This window comes from Nomascus leucogenys, chromosome 10 (assembly GCF_006542625.1).
Source record: "Nomascus leucogenys isolate Asia chromosome 10, Asia_NLE_v1, whole genome shotgun sequence".
In the NCBI taxonomy this organism is placed as follows: domain Eukaryota; kingdom Metazoa; phylum Chordata; class Mammalia; order Primates; family Hylobatidae; genus Nomascus; species Nomascus leucogenys.
In genome coordinates, this window is record NC_044390.1 from 48,923,480 (window position 1) to 48,941,567 (window position 18,088).

Sequence of the window (18,088 nt, forward strand, 5' to 3'; positions counted from 1 at the left end):
AATTAAAAACTTCATCTGTCTTTTTATTTTGAAACAGGCCAGTCTTTGATGAACTTAAGAGGTTAATACAACTAATACATTTTGCCTGTTTAATAAACCAATGGTTCTTGCAATGTGCTCTGTGGACCTCTGGAGATCCCCTAGACCATTTTTCATGAGGCCCAAGCAGTCAAAACTGCTCTGATAAAAATACTATTTCAGCCTGAGATATGGAATCAACATAAATGCCCATCAATGTTAGACTGTATAAAAAAATGTGGTACATATATACCATGGAATACTATGCAGGCCATTTTTCATGAGGCCCAAGCAGTCAAAACTGTTCTGATAAAAATACTATTTCAGCCTGAGAAAGCTGATTAAAAATAAAAAATAAATTAAAATAATTTTTAAAAGGATATGAAGGCATTGCCTGCTTTCTCACTGTGACGCTTGCCATGATTTTATAAAAGCAAAAGTGGGTGAAATAGCTGGTTTTTCAGCATAAATCAAGGTTTCTCAGCATAAATCAAGGTGATCAAATTACACTAGAACTCATTCTATTCTCCACAGCCCCTTACAGTTAAAAAAGAGAGCCTGATTTAGTTAAGAATGTCTTTGATGAAGCAGTAAAAACTAATGGTATTATTAAATCTTTACCTTCCTATTTAACACTCTGAATAAGTGGAAAGCTAACAAGAAGCACTTCTTCTTACTGCAGTATGGTTGTGTTAAGAAAAAGAACCAATGATTTAAATGTAAACTGAATAATCACTTTTTTTAAATAAAATATTGTTTTTATTTAAAAGTACAACTGACTATCATTCTCAAAAATGAATAAAGTGAGCCTTTTACATCATGGAAAATAAGTGTTCCCCTATTGGTGAAAGTGTAAATTAGTTCAACCATTGTGGAAGACAGTCTGGAGATTCCCCACAGACCTACAGACAGAATTACCATTCAACCAACCAATACCATTACTGGCTATATACCTAAAAGAATATAAATCATTCTATTATAAAGTCACATGCACACATAGGCTTACTGTAGCACTATTCACAAAAGCAAACATATGGAATCAACACAAATGCCCATCAATGTTAGACTGTATAAAGAAAATGTGGTACATATATACCATGGAATACTATGCAGTCATAAAAAGAACAAGATCATGTCCTTTGCAGGAATATTAATGGAGCTGGAGGCCATCATCCTTAGCAAACTAACACAAGAATAGAAAACCAAATATCACATGTTCTCATTGGTAAGTGAGAGCTAAATGATGGGAACACATTAACACATAGAGGGGAACAACACACACTGAAATCTTTTGGAGGGTGGAAGGTGAGAAGAGGAAGAGGATCAGAAAAAATAACTAATGGGTACTAGGCTTAATACCCAGGCAGTGAAATAATATGTACAATAAATCCCCATGACACAAGTTCACCTGTGTAACAAACCTGCACATATACCCGTGAACTTAATATAAAAGTTAAACAAAAAAAGAGAATAACTGTTCTCAATGATAATAGTCAAGCTTTCAGGCTAAAAACCAGAACTTTGGAAAACACACTCCTTCTACCATAAACTCGACAGCTTCTCAGTACTTAAAGAACTCTTAATAAGACATAGTGATACTAACAAAAGTGAGTTTTTGACACAACAAAACATAAACCATTATTTCCCAAATAACTAATGCATACTATTATACAAGCAAGCATGGGGGAAAGGCCCATTTACTGCACAAGAAAAATCAGTGAGTATTGATGGAATAAATGTATTGGTATGTAAAATTCCCCTGTAACTAAGAAACTAGTTACAGGGGAGTTTTGAGGTAGTATTAACGAACACTCACAATTATCTAAAAGCTTTGAAGATACACCTTTTAGTAACTACATATTTACAAAAAGCTTGATCATCTTATTGCTTCTCTAAAAAAATTGCGAAGGGAATCCATCTGTCTTCTATTATGCCAAACTTTAGAGGTTTGCAATAATATCAATGCATGACACACTTTTTACTCAACTTTTTATTGTAGAGAAGTTATTTTTCTTTAAAAAAATGCTATTTATGTTAACGACATAGTTTTCAGAAAATATTTTTGTTGTCACAACCTGGGTTATTGCTTACTACTGACATCTAGTGGGTAAAGGCCATCAATGCTGTTAAACTTCCTGCAATGCACCAACAAAGCATTTATTTCCTCACAACACAGCATTATCTAGATCAAAATATCAATAGTGCTAAGGTAGTAAAATCTAAACCAGAAGCAGATTTTTTAAAGATCTCAATTTTAATTTCTTACACAGTATATAAACACAGATTCTTTGAGATTCTCAATAAGTTAGGACTTAAAGAGTCTCAAGGGTGAAAGAAAACACAAATAATATGCTTCAATATTTTAGTAGGCACAATACAGCTTATGGTGTCTATATCTATGAACTAACACTGAGATTGATATTATAAAAAGTAATGAGTTGGAATAATAAGAAAGGTTTTAAAAGAGCTCACCTTTTCTTCATGTGATAATATATTGCTAAGGCCACACTACGGAAAGAGAAAAAATCATAACAATGGATTTTATCATTTGTTGGGTCTAAAAACTTTTTTTAAAAGGGGGGAGGAAGAAATTTTCCCAGTGGCCCTGAAATTTAAATCTTCTACTTCAGAACGGTACCATTACGGCACTACATTCTTGTTTTAGTTTTTTGTCTTTTAACAAAAATACGAGGATCAAAATGCTAGGCAATATACTGTTAGAAGACATGTTTCTGTTGATGATTATAATATATAAATAATAACATATTTCCCTGTTAGATGCTCTTCTACCCACAAAACCTTTCATCCCATGCAATTTATACCTATGTGTTACATATGCTTAAATTTAAGACATACAGTAGTGGTTTTTTTTAAGTTGTTAGGCCCTGCACTTTAGTTGATTTAATTAACTATCTCCTAACCATCCGTGTTTTATTATTTCCTAAAAATTAATGATAAAAGTGTTTTATACCAAATTAAATCATTTACAATAACTTTTGCATAATTCATGTTAGTAAACCTAAGTACACACCAAATCAATGATAGCTTTCTGAAAATAAGCAGTGCTAAGATAATGCAGCATAACACTACACAGTATAATATTAAAGGCAGGTACTTTCAATTATTTTAAATGAAATATTTATGAACAAGTAAAACTCTTCAGATATATGTTACTGTATTCTTAAGTTATCTACAGACACTGTGTATCAGGAAACATAAGTTATGTTTTTCCATCTGCCCACAGCATCTAAAATGAGGCTGAAATAATTGAGGGAAGGCAAATCTGAATTTTAACAGTAGGTCTATATAATATTAGCATGTTTTTAAAAGCCTGTAACATTAGTATCTAAGATGGCTATATCTATAGTGCTTCAAGAAGTTTTTAATCTCTAAAATAATTTTAAAATCACAGAATGTGAAGTTACCTGCTGAAAAGGACCAATGATCTAAATGACATTTAATCCAACACCATTTTACAGATAAGAAAAACAATGTTTAAAATTGACTTGCCCAAGGTCCCACCAAATAGGAGCAGCTTGTTGTCCTAAATTCAAATCAAGCAGTGGCTCTCAAACTTTGCCGCACGTTGGAATCACCTGAAGAGCTTTAAAAACTGCCTTCTTTTTAACATGAGACATTTTGATTTAATTAACATTGTGTATAACTTTGAACATCGGGGTTGTTGTTAAAATTTCCCAAGTGATTCCAACGTACATCCGAATGACTGAGTTGGGGTTCAAATCAGAATCTTCTGAGATGCTTTTATACGTATAAGAATGCCTCACATTCATCCCTATTTTCCTTCTTTTTTTTTTTTTTTTTTTTTTTTTTTTTTGAGACGGAGCCTCGCTCTGTCGCCCAGGCTGGAGTGCAGTGGCGCAATCTCGGCTCACTGCAAGCTCCGCCTCCCGGGTTCACGCCATTCTCCTGCCTCAGCCTCTCCGAGTAGCTGGGACTACAGGCGCCCGCCACCACGCACGGCTAATTTTTTGTATTTTTAGTAGAGACGGGGTTTCACCGTGGTCTCGATCTCCTGAACTCGTGATCCGCCCACCTCGGCCTCCCAAAGTGCTGGGATTACAAGCGTGAGCCACGGCGCCCAGCCTCCATCCCTATTTTCTTAAAAGGCTTCTGAGTGCCCGGAGTTGAAGGAGAGGTGGAGGTAGGAAGAGGCATGTGATTGCAGACATATATTTTAAGAAAACTTGCATAAGTAATCAAATGTGGTCCATGCATTCCATTGAGAACAATGCTCTACTCACCTATATAAAACATTTTCCAAAATCTGTTCAGAAACCCATTTTGCCCGATTAATTTGCTCAATAAACCTTTGTTTTACAATAGTGAATATACCAAGTGATCATTTCTGACAGAAAATTACAACTTACTACACTTCCAAAAGTAGAATTCTAAAAATTAGAATGATGGAGAAAAAAACATAAACTTTATGAATACTTGTTTGAGCAAGATTAATCTTTAAAACTACTTTTGAATTGTATACTAACATATTACAATCTTTTGAATAGAAGCCAGGGACTCTAGCCAAAGTACAGTTTTATTTTTTGTTTGTTTGGTTTTTTTGCTGGTTTCTTTCTTTTTTTTTTTTTTTTGCCCAAGGATTTAGAGACTTGGCTGAATACAGAAGTTTAGTGATTACTTAATAGGTAACAAAGCTTAAGACTCTAGACAGAGTTTGAGTTAAGTTTTTGCTGAAACACAGTTTTATCTCAACCACTGTTAAAAGTGAGGTAGAAAAGTGACATTATTATGAGTGTAAACTTCCTACTTTTAATTAAAATAGAAGTTATTGACAATTGGTTTGGCTAGGAAAGCTAGTGCATTAGAAACAAAATGGTTTATAAGCTAGCTATGTTTATAGAATGAAAAGTAAAACTGACAACCGTCCTTTTGTGAAGAAAAAGAAGTAAAATGAAAGATAAAGACATTAATATTCTAAATTAGCACTCTCTAAACTGTGTTCTAAAACTGTGTTCCAAAAATTAAACACTCATAATCCAAGCAGATGATCATGATGCCCTCTAGACAACCCCAACGGAGCTGTTATTGTTATTGTTGCTTTTAAAATAAACTTGAAAGGCTTGTCTTAGGTTGTTCTAAAAGTGCATCTTCAATTGTGCCCTATGAGGTGTTCATGCAAAATGAAGGGAAGTCAAATGCAGATACATTACGGTGCCAGTAGAGAAAAAGTTGTTCCTTCTTCCAAGATTAATGTCAAAAGTAGTACACATTGATTGATTTAGGCCTGTAACTCATAAAAAAATCCTTTTTTGGGGGGGAAAACATCCTATAAAGGACACCTATCCTACTCATTGTATTCAACATAAGGCATAAAAGCATCAAATAAATAACTACACTTTTCCAAGGATTGGTTATTTGCTAACTAATTTTCTCTTCCAATGTGAAGTCTAAAGCTAAAGGAGAAACTGAAAATTAATATTTTTTTGAAAATTAATATTTAGAATCGGAAATCAATATATAGTTGACACCAGTTTCTTAAACTCATTGCCGAAAAGGACAATCAAACAGCTGAAATAACCAAGGATGGCTGGGATGATTTTAGAATAAGGGGCTGTGTCCCTTGACATCATAGTTGTACTCACGATTTTACTACGGTTGTAAGATGAGGCTGGCTGGCTGTGCTGTCATCTAGGTATATGGTTGAACACGAGCTGCACTTTTTAATAAAATGCTTAGTAGATACCTGAAGGGGAAGGGAAATAGAAGAAAACATCACAGTAAGTTAAACCTATAACATCACAATTAAAAGAACTAGAAAAGCAAGAGCAAACACATTCAAAAGCTAGCAGAAGGCTAGAAATAACTAAAATCAGAGCAGAACTGAAGGAAATAGAGACACAAAAAATCCTTCAAAAAATTAATGAATCCAGGAGCTGGTTTTTTGAAAAGATCAACAAAATTGATAGACCGCTAGCAAGACTAATAAAGAAGAAAAGAGAGAAGAATCAAATAGATGCAATAAAAAATGAAAAAGGGGATATCACCACCGATCCCACAGAAATACAATCTACCATGAGAGAATACTACAAACACCTCTATGCAAATAAACTAGAAAATCTAGAAGAAATGGATAAATTCCTCGACAAATACACCCTCCCAAGACTAAATCAGGAAGAAGTTGAATCTCTGAATAGACCAATAACAGGTTCTGAAATTGTGGCAATAATCAATAGCTTACCAACCAAAAAGAGTCCAGGACCTGATGCATTCACAGCTGAATTCTACCAGAGGTACAAGGAGGAACTGGTACCATTCCTTCTGAAACTATTCCAATCGATAGAAAAAGAGGGAATCCTCCCTAACACATTTTATGAAGCCAGCATCGTCCTGATACCAAAGCCTGGCAGAGACATAACCAAAAAAGAGAATTTCAGACCAATATCCTTGATGAACATTGATGCAAAAATCCTCAATAAAATACTGGCAAACCGAATCCAGCAGCACATCGAAAATCTTATCCACCATAATCAAGTGGGCTTCATCCCTGGGATGCAAGGCTGGTTCAACATATGCAAATCAATAAATGTAATCCAGCATATAAACAGAACCAAAAACAAAAACCACATGATTATCTCAATAGATGCAGAAAAGGCCTTTGACAAAATTCAACAACCCTTCATGCTAAAAACTCTCAATAAATTAGGTATTGACGGGACGTATCTCAAAATAATAAGAGCTATCTACGACAAACCCACAGCCAATATCATACTGAATGGGCAAAAACTGGAAGCATTCCCTCTGAAAACTGGCACAAGACAGGGATGCCCTCTCTCACCGCTCCTATTCAACATAGTGCTGGAAGTTCTGGCCAGAGCAATCAGGCAGGAGAAGGAAATAAAGGGTATTCAGTTAGGAAAAGAGGAAGTCAAATTGTCCCTGTTTGCAGATGACATGATTCTATATCTAGAAAACCCCATTGTCTCAGCCCAAAATCTCGTTAAGCTGATTAGCAACTTCAGCAAAGTCTCAGGATACAAAATTAATGTACAAAAATCACAACCATTCTTGTACACCAATCACAGACAAACAGAGAGCCAAATCATGAGTGAACTCCCATTCACAATTGCTTCAAAGAGAATAAAATACCTAGGAATCCAACTTACAAGGGATGTGAAGGACCTCTTCAAGGAGAACTACAAACCACTGCTCAATGAAATAAAAGAGGACACAAACAAATGGAAGAACATTCCATGCTCATGGGTTGGAAGAATCAATATCGTGAAAATGGCCATACTGCCCAAGGTAATTTATAGATTCAATGCCATCCCCATCAAGCTACCAATGACTTTCTTCACAGAATTGGAAAAAACTACTTTAAAGTTCATATGGAACCAAAAAAGAGCCCGCATCGCCAAGTCAATCCTAAGCCAAAAGAACAAAGCTGGAGGCATCACGCTACCTGACTTTAAACTATACTACAAGGCTACAGTAACCAAAACAGCATGGTACTGGTACCACAACAGAGACATAGATCAATGGAACAGAACAGAGCCCTCAGAAATGATGCCGCATATCTACAACTATCTGATCTTTGACAAACCTGACAAAAACAAGAAATGGGGAAAGGATTCCCTATTTAATAAATGGTGCTGGGAAAACTGGCTAGCCATATGTAGAAAGCTGAAACTGGATCCCTTCCTTACACCTTATACAAAAATTAATTCAAGATGATTAAAGACTTAAATGTTAGACCTAAAACCATTAAAATCCTACAAGAAAACCTAGGTAATACCATTCAGGACATAGGCGTGGGCAAGGACTTCATGTCTAAAACACCAAAAGCAATGGCAACAAAAGCCAAAATTGACAAATGGGATCTAATTAAACTAAAGAGCTTCTGCACAGCAAAAGAAACTACCATCAGAGTGAACAGGCAACCTACAGAATGGGAGAAAATTTTTGCAACCTACTCATCTGACAAAGGGCTAATATCCAGAATCTACAATAAACTCAAACAAATTTACAAGAAAAAAACAAACAACCCCATCAAAAAGTGGGCAAAGGACATGAACAGACACTTCTCAAAAGAAGACATTTATGCAGCCAAAAAACACATGAAGAAATGCTCATCATCACTGGCCATCAGAGAAATGCAAATCAAAACCACAGTGAGATACCCTCTCACACCAGTCAGAATGGCCATCATTAAAAAATCAGGAAACAACAGGTGCTGGAGAGGATGTGGAGAAATAGGAACACTTTTACACTGTTGGTGGGACTGTAAACTAGTTCAACCATTGCGGAAGTCAGTGTGGCAATTCCTCAGGGATCTAGAACTAGAAATACCATTTGACCCAGCCATCCCATTACTGGGTATATGCCCAAAGGACTATAAATCATGCTGCTATAAAGACACATGCACACGTATGTTTATTGTGGCACTATTCACAATAGCAAAGACTTGGAACCAACCCAAATGTCCAACAACAATAGACTGGATTAAGAAAATGTGGCACATATACACCATGGAATACTATGCAGCCATAAAAAATGATGAGTTCGTGTCCTTTGTAGGGACATGGATGAAACTGGAAAACATCATTCTCAGTAAACTATTGCAAGGACAAAAAACCAAACACCACATGTTCTCACTCATAGGTGGAAATTGAACAATGAGAACTCATGGACACAGGAAGGGGAACATCACACACCGGGGACTGTTGTGGGGTGGGGGGAGGGGGAGAGGGACAGCATTAGGAGATATACCTAATGCTAATTGACGAGTTAATGGGTGCAGGAAATCAACATGGCACATGGATACATATGTAACAAACCTGCACATTGTGCACATGTACCCTAAAACCTAAAGTATAATAAAAAAAAAAAAAGTGTATTTTTTCCCATTGCTTAAAATGTCAAATGACAAAGTACTAAGGTACTTCTTATACTTCATGAACTGAGTGTGGAATCATGTGCACTCCATGGGAAACCCAATGGAGGCTCTTAAATTCAACAGAGGATGTTTGAGAAATGGGTTATAAAAGGCTGCCCTAAATATGGTACCTGTCATCAGAACTGGCAAGCGTCTATTGTGAATTCCCCTTTATAAATAATGAGAAATGTTTAAGATTTCAGTGTTTTTAAAGCAATATAAAGCAGCTGAGATTTTCTATTATTTACTTACTACAATAAGCTGTAATGCATTAAATAATATTGGCACAAGAGCATTTTATTGCAATGAATGAAGACTAATGCTACATTACTAAGTTACTAACCCTAAATGTAATCTTCGAGAAGACAGTGGGACAAAACAAGTGTTTTAGATTCAGATGCTCTGTGTGCCAGGGCTGCTCCATAACCAACAATAGAGAAAGCCATAGCATTCTCTAGTCCTGTTTTCTCACGTTGAAGATAAAAAGACTATCACTTTAATATTCTCTCACACCCTGAAAACAGATAACAAAGACAACTCTAGGAATCTAACTTTCACTTCATGTTTCAATAAGACTGCCAGGACATCACTGAAATGAGACTCTTGGAGAATACTTTCCATTCATTTCAAAAGTTGATTCATTTTATTCTACAAGTCATTTGACCTGCTCGTAGGCATTCTCCTGCCACACAGTTTCCTTCTGCTCTCTGCCTAGGATTCTTTTTCTTTGTCCCAGCAAGCTTGACCCCATTTACCCTCTGGGATTCCTTTGCCAGCAACCACACCACAAAATATTTCCATTTTTGTAAACTAGTCAGTCTAATTCATGACTTGTTACATGATACTAATTCTTACAGAGTATTCCCCTTATAAGAAAGTAGGTCTTTCCAAGGAAGGGAGAGTCCTTTCTTCTCTACCTGGAGATGCTGAGCACAAAATTTTGGACAAGTTTAAAAGTTCAACAAGTGCTTGACAAATTAATTAAATCAGTTCCAATTTGGAAGATAAATCTTACTATATTTAATTATATCAAATACACTAACAATTTACTGTTTATAGGTATTATTTCAGGTAGTCAAAACTAGAAAGGAACAACTTATCTTCATTCAGTCTGCATAAATGCCAAGAATATAAAATTTTACAAACTTTAACACAAAATGGAAGGTGTTACTTAGTAGTCTTAAGTCTTACTTTCTAGTCTTAAGACTAGAAAATCATCATACCTCATAGTTTAGTAAGCCAAAACCAAAACATTACCATCAAAGGTCCAGTATCTGTTGAACTCCTATACTGACTTTTTTTTCATTGTACCTGCTTCCTTTTGTTTTAGTCCATTGAAAATTCTAAAGTTTACTTTTGTCTCTCTCCTTTTTGGGAGGACAAATTTTAGGTATGTTTTTAAAGAATTAGCCTTTATTTTGAGACAGGGTCTCACTTTGCTGCCCAGGCTGGAGCGCATTGGCACAATCAGAGCTAACAGCAGCCTCAAAATCCTGGGCTCAAGTAATCCTCTGCCTTAGCCTGCTGAGTAGGTGAGACAACAGGGACATGCCACCGTGCCTGGCTAATTTGTTTTTTAATGTTTTTGTAGAGATGCAGTCTTGCTATGTTGACCAGGCTAAAAATGAACACATTTTAATTTAATATTTCTAACACTTTGGGCATTAATGAAAACAGCTCCATTTATAGTGTGAAGTAATGGAACAATATGGCAGGGTATAAAATTTGAATAGGAATACTAAACAAGGGCCGGCCACAGTGGCTCACACCTATAATCCCAGCACTTTGAGAGGCCAAGGCAGGCAGATCACTTGAGGTCAGGAGTTTGAGACCTGCCTGGCCAACATGGTGAAACCCTGTCTCTACTAAAATGTAGCCAGGTACAGTGGTGGGTGCCTGTAATCCCAGTTACTCAGGAGGCTGAGGTGGGAGAATTGCTTGAACCTGGGACGTGGAGGTTGCAGTGAGGTGAGATTGTACCACTGCACTCCAGCCTAAATGACAGAGTGAGACCTTGTCTCAGAAATAAAAATAAAACTAAAAAAGGCCCTGGTAGAAAAGTGTAATACATTTATTATAAATACATAAGTAAAATTCTCTGGATTAATATTAATTATATTGAAATTAAATTATAATTTACACTTTAAATATAGGTCATAAATTTGGGTTAAATATAATAGATTGACGATAAATTTATTCCCTCTCCCTCCTAAAATCTCATTAGAAGTACTCATATAACTCAAGTTATATGCAGGACCAATAGAGAAGATTGACATTGATGATTTTTAATAAATGCTGAATTATAAAAAGTAGATAATGGAGTGGTAACTGGCATGGTAGCACAACTTTGGTGCCTACAGGAAGTGACTGGAACAGAAACAAGCAAGCCAGTTTGTCTTCCAGAACCCAAGGCAGAATTCAACTTAGAGGGAAATGGCACCTTTGAAAGTAGGGTGAAACATAAAATAAAAGTGAGGTCAGTTGAAAATCTGTGGTTAGAGCCCCAAGTCCACCTGTCCTCCCATCTTACAAGGAGTTTAAATGTGTGTTCTCTGGATATATAAAAGCTGAAATTTATGGGCTCAGAGATACCATAGCTAAAACTTGAGAGACGGAAAAAACTGTACATCAAGAAGCAGAACTCCACCCCTGCTTCTGGAAAGCAAGTCACCATGCTTTTACATCCCAGGCAGAAAATTGGGAGAGCCTTCTCAGAAGGAACTGAATGGTCCCAGAGTAAAGATCCCCAGATAATACACTGAAGTCCCCCAAATGAAATGCTGTCTTTATTTCCAAAACCTCAAAGTGAGTCTCCTTAGTGAACAGAAGTCCGGCTTCCAATGAAAGCCAAGGACCACCATTCAAGAGAGAGCAAAACAACAAGAAAAAATAATTCATGGGACCAGTAAAAATTTTGGAGCAAAACTTTAAAAAAATACCCTCAACAAGAGAAACACAAGAAATATTAAACTATAAAGTAAAAAATATCCAAGAAGTAGAATGAAAAGACAAACTGGAAAATAGGAGGGGGTGGGGGGATTAAAAACCAATGTGGATACATGAGTCTAAGCAGCCCAGCATCTGAATAACAAGAATATCAGAAAAAATTAACAGAGAAAATAGAGAAGAAAAGAAATTCTCTAGAAGAGATAATCTGAAGACTTAGTAGCCCCAATAAAGGGAAAAGATCCTCACACCAAGCTGCATTATAAAATTTCAGAATCCCAGAGAGAAAGAAGGTCCTAAAAAGCTTCTAGAGATATGTAAAACCCGGTTACAAATAATGTATCACACAATGGCAACAGATTAAAAAACAATATTATAATGAGAACACAATTACAAAATACCTTTAGCGCCCTAACATTTAGTTTCAACCTGAAATTTTATACTGTATCAAAGAGGAAGTGCTTTAAGACTAGCTGGGTCTCTAAACATGTTCCCATGTGCCCTTTCCCAGGAAAATGTGCTCTAGTACAACTAGAGAGGGTAACAAGGCAGAAAGAAACACAGAATCTAGGACTCAGGGAATCTCACAGATGAGGGCAGTTAAGTGATATCTCAGAAGACTTTCAAGAGATAGCTTAGAAAAGCAAGCATGTAGCACATCTAGGAAAGCCACTCTACACTGAACTAGGATGACAAAAGGCCAAGGAAAGTTGCCCCAAGAGAAATATAAAACAGATGTATTTGAGCTGATGAATATTTTTGATAAGCATGTGACAAATGTTACAACACTTGTGGTAAGAATAACTGTTAGAGAACAGGCAAATGAATATAGTCAGACAATTAATTCCATGCTAAAAATTACAGGATGTGATAAAGCAGAGAGACCAGCCAAGGGCTACTTACTGCATTTGGCTGGGTAAACTATGTTAGGCCAGGAAAAGGATTATCTGGGAGAAGTGAAGAAGTGCTCAGATGCCAGAACTGTTTAAATGAATGAAGGATATGTAATGCAGATGCACAGCTGAAACACTGTATGACTTAGCAGTAAATAATACTGGCATAAGCAGAATCATGTAAATATTACTGATTTAATGAAAGTGTGCTACAATTGGACAAAACAGTGGGAAAAAAATAATGTCATGGTATACCCAGAAAGCTGTGCTTTTACCTGCTATACCAGAAAGTCAATAGACAGTGTGGAAAATTAACTTAGCTATTCTAATTTTGTTGTTTGATTTATTTTAAGATTAAATAAAGATCTTTATACCACAACCACATACTTAAAATTTAACTTGCATGTCAGATCCTTTTAAAGGTGGACACACTAAGCTAAAGACTTTTCTGCATAAATCTGATCCTTGGAAAGACAGAAGAGATTTACAAAGTCCACAAAGAGAGTTCCATGCTAATAGCACTGGGTCCTCATTTTATTTTTAAGGAATCAAGATAGACATATTTTACTTCAAACTATGAATTTCTTAACTTTGTGACTATTTACTTACATGGTTCATGTGGTTGCTCTTTCTCTTTTCTTGAACTAAGAATAAAAAAAACAGTTCTGATACGAATATAAAATAAAATGGTTGCTAACATCTGATTGATTATCCCTATGCAAAATGAGACAAAATTCCATTTAAAAATAATTTCCAACTATTTATAATTTAAATTATAGGGCATAATAAATCTCATAAAGTAAAATCTAAAAACTTGGCTTTATTTTTTGTCCTAACAGATATTCTATTACATTCGTAACCAGGCATGGTGGCATGTGCCTGTTATCCCAGCTACGTGGGAGGCTGAGGGAGGAGAATTGCTTGAACCAGGAGGCGGAGGTTGCAGTGAGCCAAGATCGCACCATTGCACTCCAGCTGTGGGCAACAGAGCAAGACTCCGTCTCCGAGTAAAAAACATATCTATCTCTCTATCTATTTATCTATCTATCTCTATCTATCTATCTATCTATCTATCTATCTATCTGTCTATCATCATCTTCTATCATCTATCTATCATCTATCTATCTATCTATCTATTTTATTACAGTCAAATGAAAGAATCCTCATGTACAAAAAAAGGGGCATAACAACTTAAGCCAGATGAGAAATTTAGCTAATAAATAAGTTTAACTGTTGCATATATGAGCCGTGATTCATTGGTATTTTCTCACTCTGCGTTTACACATGGATTACTTTAATTACCAGAATCTAAGAGCTAGGAGCTCTAAGAACTAGTTCCTGGCCAGGTACAAATCTGTAGATGCACCAGAATCCCTGTAAGCATCTCAAACCACTTATTGGTCATCTACTAATATGTCACTAACAAAAAAATGTGTCTTTGCACAACTGGAAAGTAACCTATTTTACATTTAAATTTTAAAATGAGTATGCAAACTTAATTGGACATAGTGTCTGTAGCAAACAAAATCATTTTTTTTTTCTAACAAAGGCCAGAATAACAAAAGCTCCAAGAGGGACTTGGGCCATGCTTTGTTTCCTGCACTCCCTCCTCCTTTGATGCTGGAAGGCCTTGAAGGCAAACAATCCTACCACTGAAGACTTGAGGGACATGAAATAGCCTTCACTGCTTCCACACACTCTGTGAGAAGCCCATGGCTCTGGAAGGAACTGATAAATACAATTCTGATATGGTTTAGATATTTCTCCTGCTTCAGATGTCATATGAGAATGTGACCCTCAATGTTGGAGACAGGGCCTCCCGGGAGGTGTTTGAGTAATGGCGGTGGATTCCTTATGAATGGCTTGGTGCCATCCTCACAATAATGAGCAAATTCTCATTCTGGTAATTTACATAAGAGCTAGTTAAGAGTGTGGCACCTTCCCCCCTCCCCTCTCTCTTGCTTCCTTTCTCATGTGAAACCACCTGCTCTCCTTTTGCCTTCCATTATGATTGTAAGCTTGCTGAGGTCCTCAGCAGAAGCAGGTGTTGAAGCTATGCTTGTAAAGCCTGCAGAACTAGGAGCCAATTAAACTTTTTTAAAAAATAAATTACCCAGACTCAGGTATTTCTTTATAGCAATGCAAAAATGAACAAACACAAGTCCTGACCAGAGATGACTGACTTAACGCAGGCGAAATCCACACAAACCATAAGAGCACAATTAGAAACCCAAATTTTATTGTGCTGCATTACTTCAAATATTATTATAGAACCCTCATTTATATTCTTACTGTTGAAATCAACTAAAAAACTTGGTTGTATATGGCTTTTTGATCAAATAAACTATGATTTAACATAACATTTAAAATATAAGCAGGAGTACTGGATATTTAAATTTATATTACATTAACAGGAAAAGTTTAATAGCTTAAAAGTTTTGAGTAGCATAAACTTGGATGTGATAAACTCATATGGTTAAAGCACTGTATAAGAGGAGGCTGAAATCACAAATTTAATCCCCATTGATGAACAAATGATTTTTTTAATTTGTTTAAATAAAAACCAAGCTGAAGCCTAAATTCTATCATTCATCATTAAAATGAACTCTTTGGAGCAAGGGAAAAACGGTGAAAGACAAAAAATTATGAATAAAAAATTATGAATAAAGATAAATCTATGACTACTCCTAAATCACATGATAAATGGTGTTGCTAAAAGGTAGCAAAATGTATAAACAGCAAGTTTACATGTTTTCACTAACAACTAAAGAGAAGTATTTCACACATTAAAATAGGACAAGTGAATATATGAAAAGTTGAAAAATTTAAACCAATGTAAGTTTCTCTAAATACTGTCTATAATACACTCATTATGACAGAGAGTTTTCAGTCGTCTTCTTGGTGGAAGAAACAGCGTCGTCTCACCATCTGTTTGAGCTTTTTGCAAGAAGATTGTGCCTGCCCTTGGATCATCAGAAGGGTTTGGCTCCAAAGCGCTATCTACAGAGAAAAAAAAAAATGTGATAATTTATGCGAATAGAAAAAATGATTTTTAAAGTAGCTACACATTCATTTTAATCACTTTAAATAGTTCTGAAAAAAGTTTCTAGTAATAAATATGAAGGAAATAAAGGCAAAAATATAATAATTCTACTTGGGAATGCAAAATTATAGCCTCTCTGCATATATATAGAATAAAACTGGGCTATGTCAAGGACTTTCAAAGAGACTAAAACTAAATAATCTAATGCAAAAGAGGACTCATATACATGCCCTGCTCCTTCTGCTGCAAAACTCTGCTCCTTAGTTCAGCTAAAACCAGGTTCTTGTCACACGACCAAGAAAGATTAGGCTCAAGGACACATTGAAGGGTGAGTAGAACAGAATTTACTTGGCAAAAAGGAAAAAAAAAACTCAGAAAAGCGAGAGGGGATCCTTCCAGTGGGCTCCCAACTCACAGACTGAATACCAGGCCACCACACACAAGCTGAAGAAGCCAGGCTCCTCCCCACTGCACAAGATGCAAACTTCTCGTGACCCCACCCCATTCTCCCAGTGCATAGGCAGGTCACAGATTCTCTGGACACCCTCCCCCTCATCTGCCCCCTGCATCTACCACTTCTACTTATCAAATAAAAAGATAATCACTTGCCTCTCTAGTGATATTCGCAGCACATTTTAGGAATAGGCTCAAGCAGCAAGTGATGCTGTGGAAAAATTACTGTCAGACACTAGCTCAATATATCAAACATGCTAAAATAAAGAGCTGTTTTTTGGCCACTATCCCTCAGAAAATAACATGGCTAACTCATTTACTTGTCTGTGATTTATTCAGGGGCAATTCATCATGGCAGATTTAAGTGGACTACATAAAAAGTTCAATGCTCTAATCTATAAGGACACTTTCATGTCAGAAAATTATTTTTAACTTTTGCCCTCCATTTCCAAAGCTAAAATCTCACTTCTTTCCAGCACATGATTCATCTGGGACTTCATCAAGAGTACTTTTGAAACAGATCTTACTTAGATCTTCTTCTAAAAAATGTTGGCCCTATATATGTCAAGGTAGGTCTGTTTACAGTCCACCTTGCACCAAAGGGAGATAATCCATTTAAGCAAGATTAAAAATAATATTCTTGAATTTTTATTACACAAACTTTGTCATCATATAGTAAAAATTGTAATAAGGGAAAATAAAAACCTATGACACTCCTCAGCACTGTCCATCTCAACCCACTGATCTTAAGCAATCCTGTAAGAAACTAGGTGAAGATCCACACAGAGTAATAATTAAGGCAATATTTTCCAAATCACATATTAATAACTGTTCTACTTTGTAAAAAGGGGTTTAGTGGGCAAATCACAATCCGCTCTATCCCTTGCTTTTACAAAATCAAAGCGCACAGTGGTACAGTAAAAACTAATCAGCCTGTTAGTGAATACTGTCCAACTCAGCATTTCACAAATTTATCTACCCAGGATCCTTTTCTTCCCTCCAACTAAAGTGGTTAGAATCTAGTATAAAAACAATTTGGGAGTTTCTGATTTAGCAGAAATCCGAATCATCCATTTTAATAATACTGCCGTCTCACTAGAATATTACATAGCTAACAAATCTGCTTTTTCTCCATGATTTGAAGTTCATTGGGAGAAAACATTCTTATGTAAAAAACTTACACAAAAGTCATTTTCAAGTTTTTTTCCCACATATTTGAAAATTTGATGATATAATGTTAGCTATGTGGAAAAATAAAATCGTTTGTGCACAACATGACAGGAAGAGACTTATATAGCCGTCCCTAACCTAAAGCTTCTGAAAAAGTCCATGACTACTTTGTATCAAAAAAGCAAATATATTATCATTTGAGTGTGAAACATAACAAGTAATGTTTGCAGAATTCATATAATGTTTCAGTACCTGTGTCATAATGTTTAATTTGGAATTTTCCATGGAAGCCCAGGAAAATTATGTACAAGATTCAAAAAGTAGCAGGCTTACACCCATACACATATACCCCACACATAAAACCAAGATGTGCTATTGTGTATTTCAATACAAGAATCAAGGAGAAATGAAAACATACAGGAAATAAAACAAGATCAGCCCAAGTAACAAGCTGTCACTCCCCCATTCCTGGGGTTTTATGCTGGGCATCTGACCAAGGGGTTGACCAGTCAATTGCAGTTCATCTGGGACTTCCCAAGAATTAGAGGAGAAAGGAAGAACTGGCTCACAGGACTGGTAGCTGACCAGGAGTTGCCAGTGGCTCCCATTGCCATCAAGAGAAGGGTATTTTCAGGAGAGATCAACAGAGAAGAG

The 18,088-nt window shown here is 36.0% G+C and overlaps 1 protein-coding gene across 1 annotated transcript in view; it reads right to left on the reverse strand.

The window, feature by feature from the left end:
- LOC100586098 (cyclin-Y-like protein 2) overlaps positions 1–18,088 on the reverse strand; it is a 51,740-nt gene that overhangs the window by 16,605 nt on the left and 17,047 nt on the right. Inside the window, exons 2-5 of the mRNA XM_012499976.1 lie at positions 15,694–15,768; positions 13,378–13,412; positions 5,640–5,740; positions 2,491–2,526 (exon numbers count right to left, since the gene is read on the reverse strand). Coding sequence (XP_012355430.1) covers positions 2,491–2,526; positions 5,640–5,740; positions 13,378–13,412; positions 15,694–15,768 — 247 coding nt within the window. The remainder of the gene's footprint in view (positions 1–2,490; positions 2,527–5,639; positions 5,741–13,377; positions 13,413–15,693; positions 15,769–18,088) is intronic.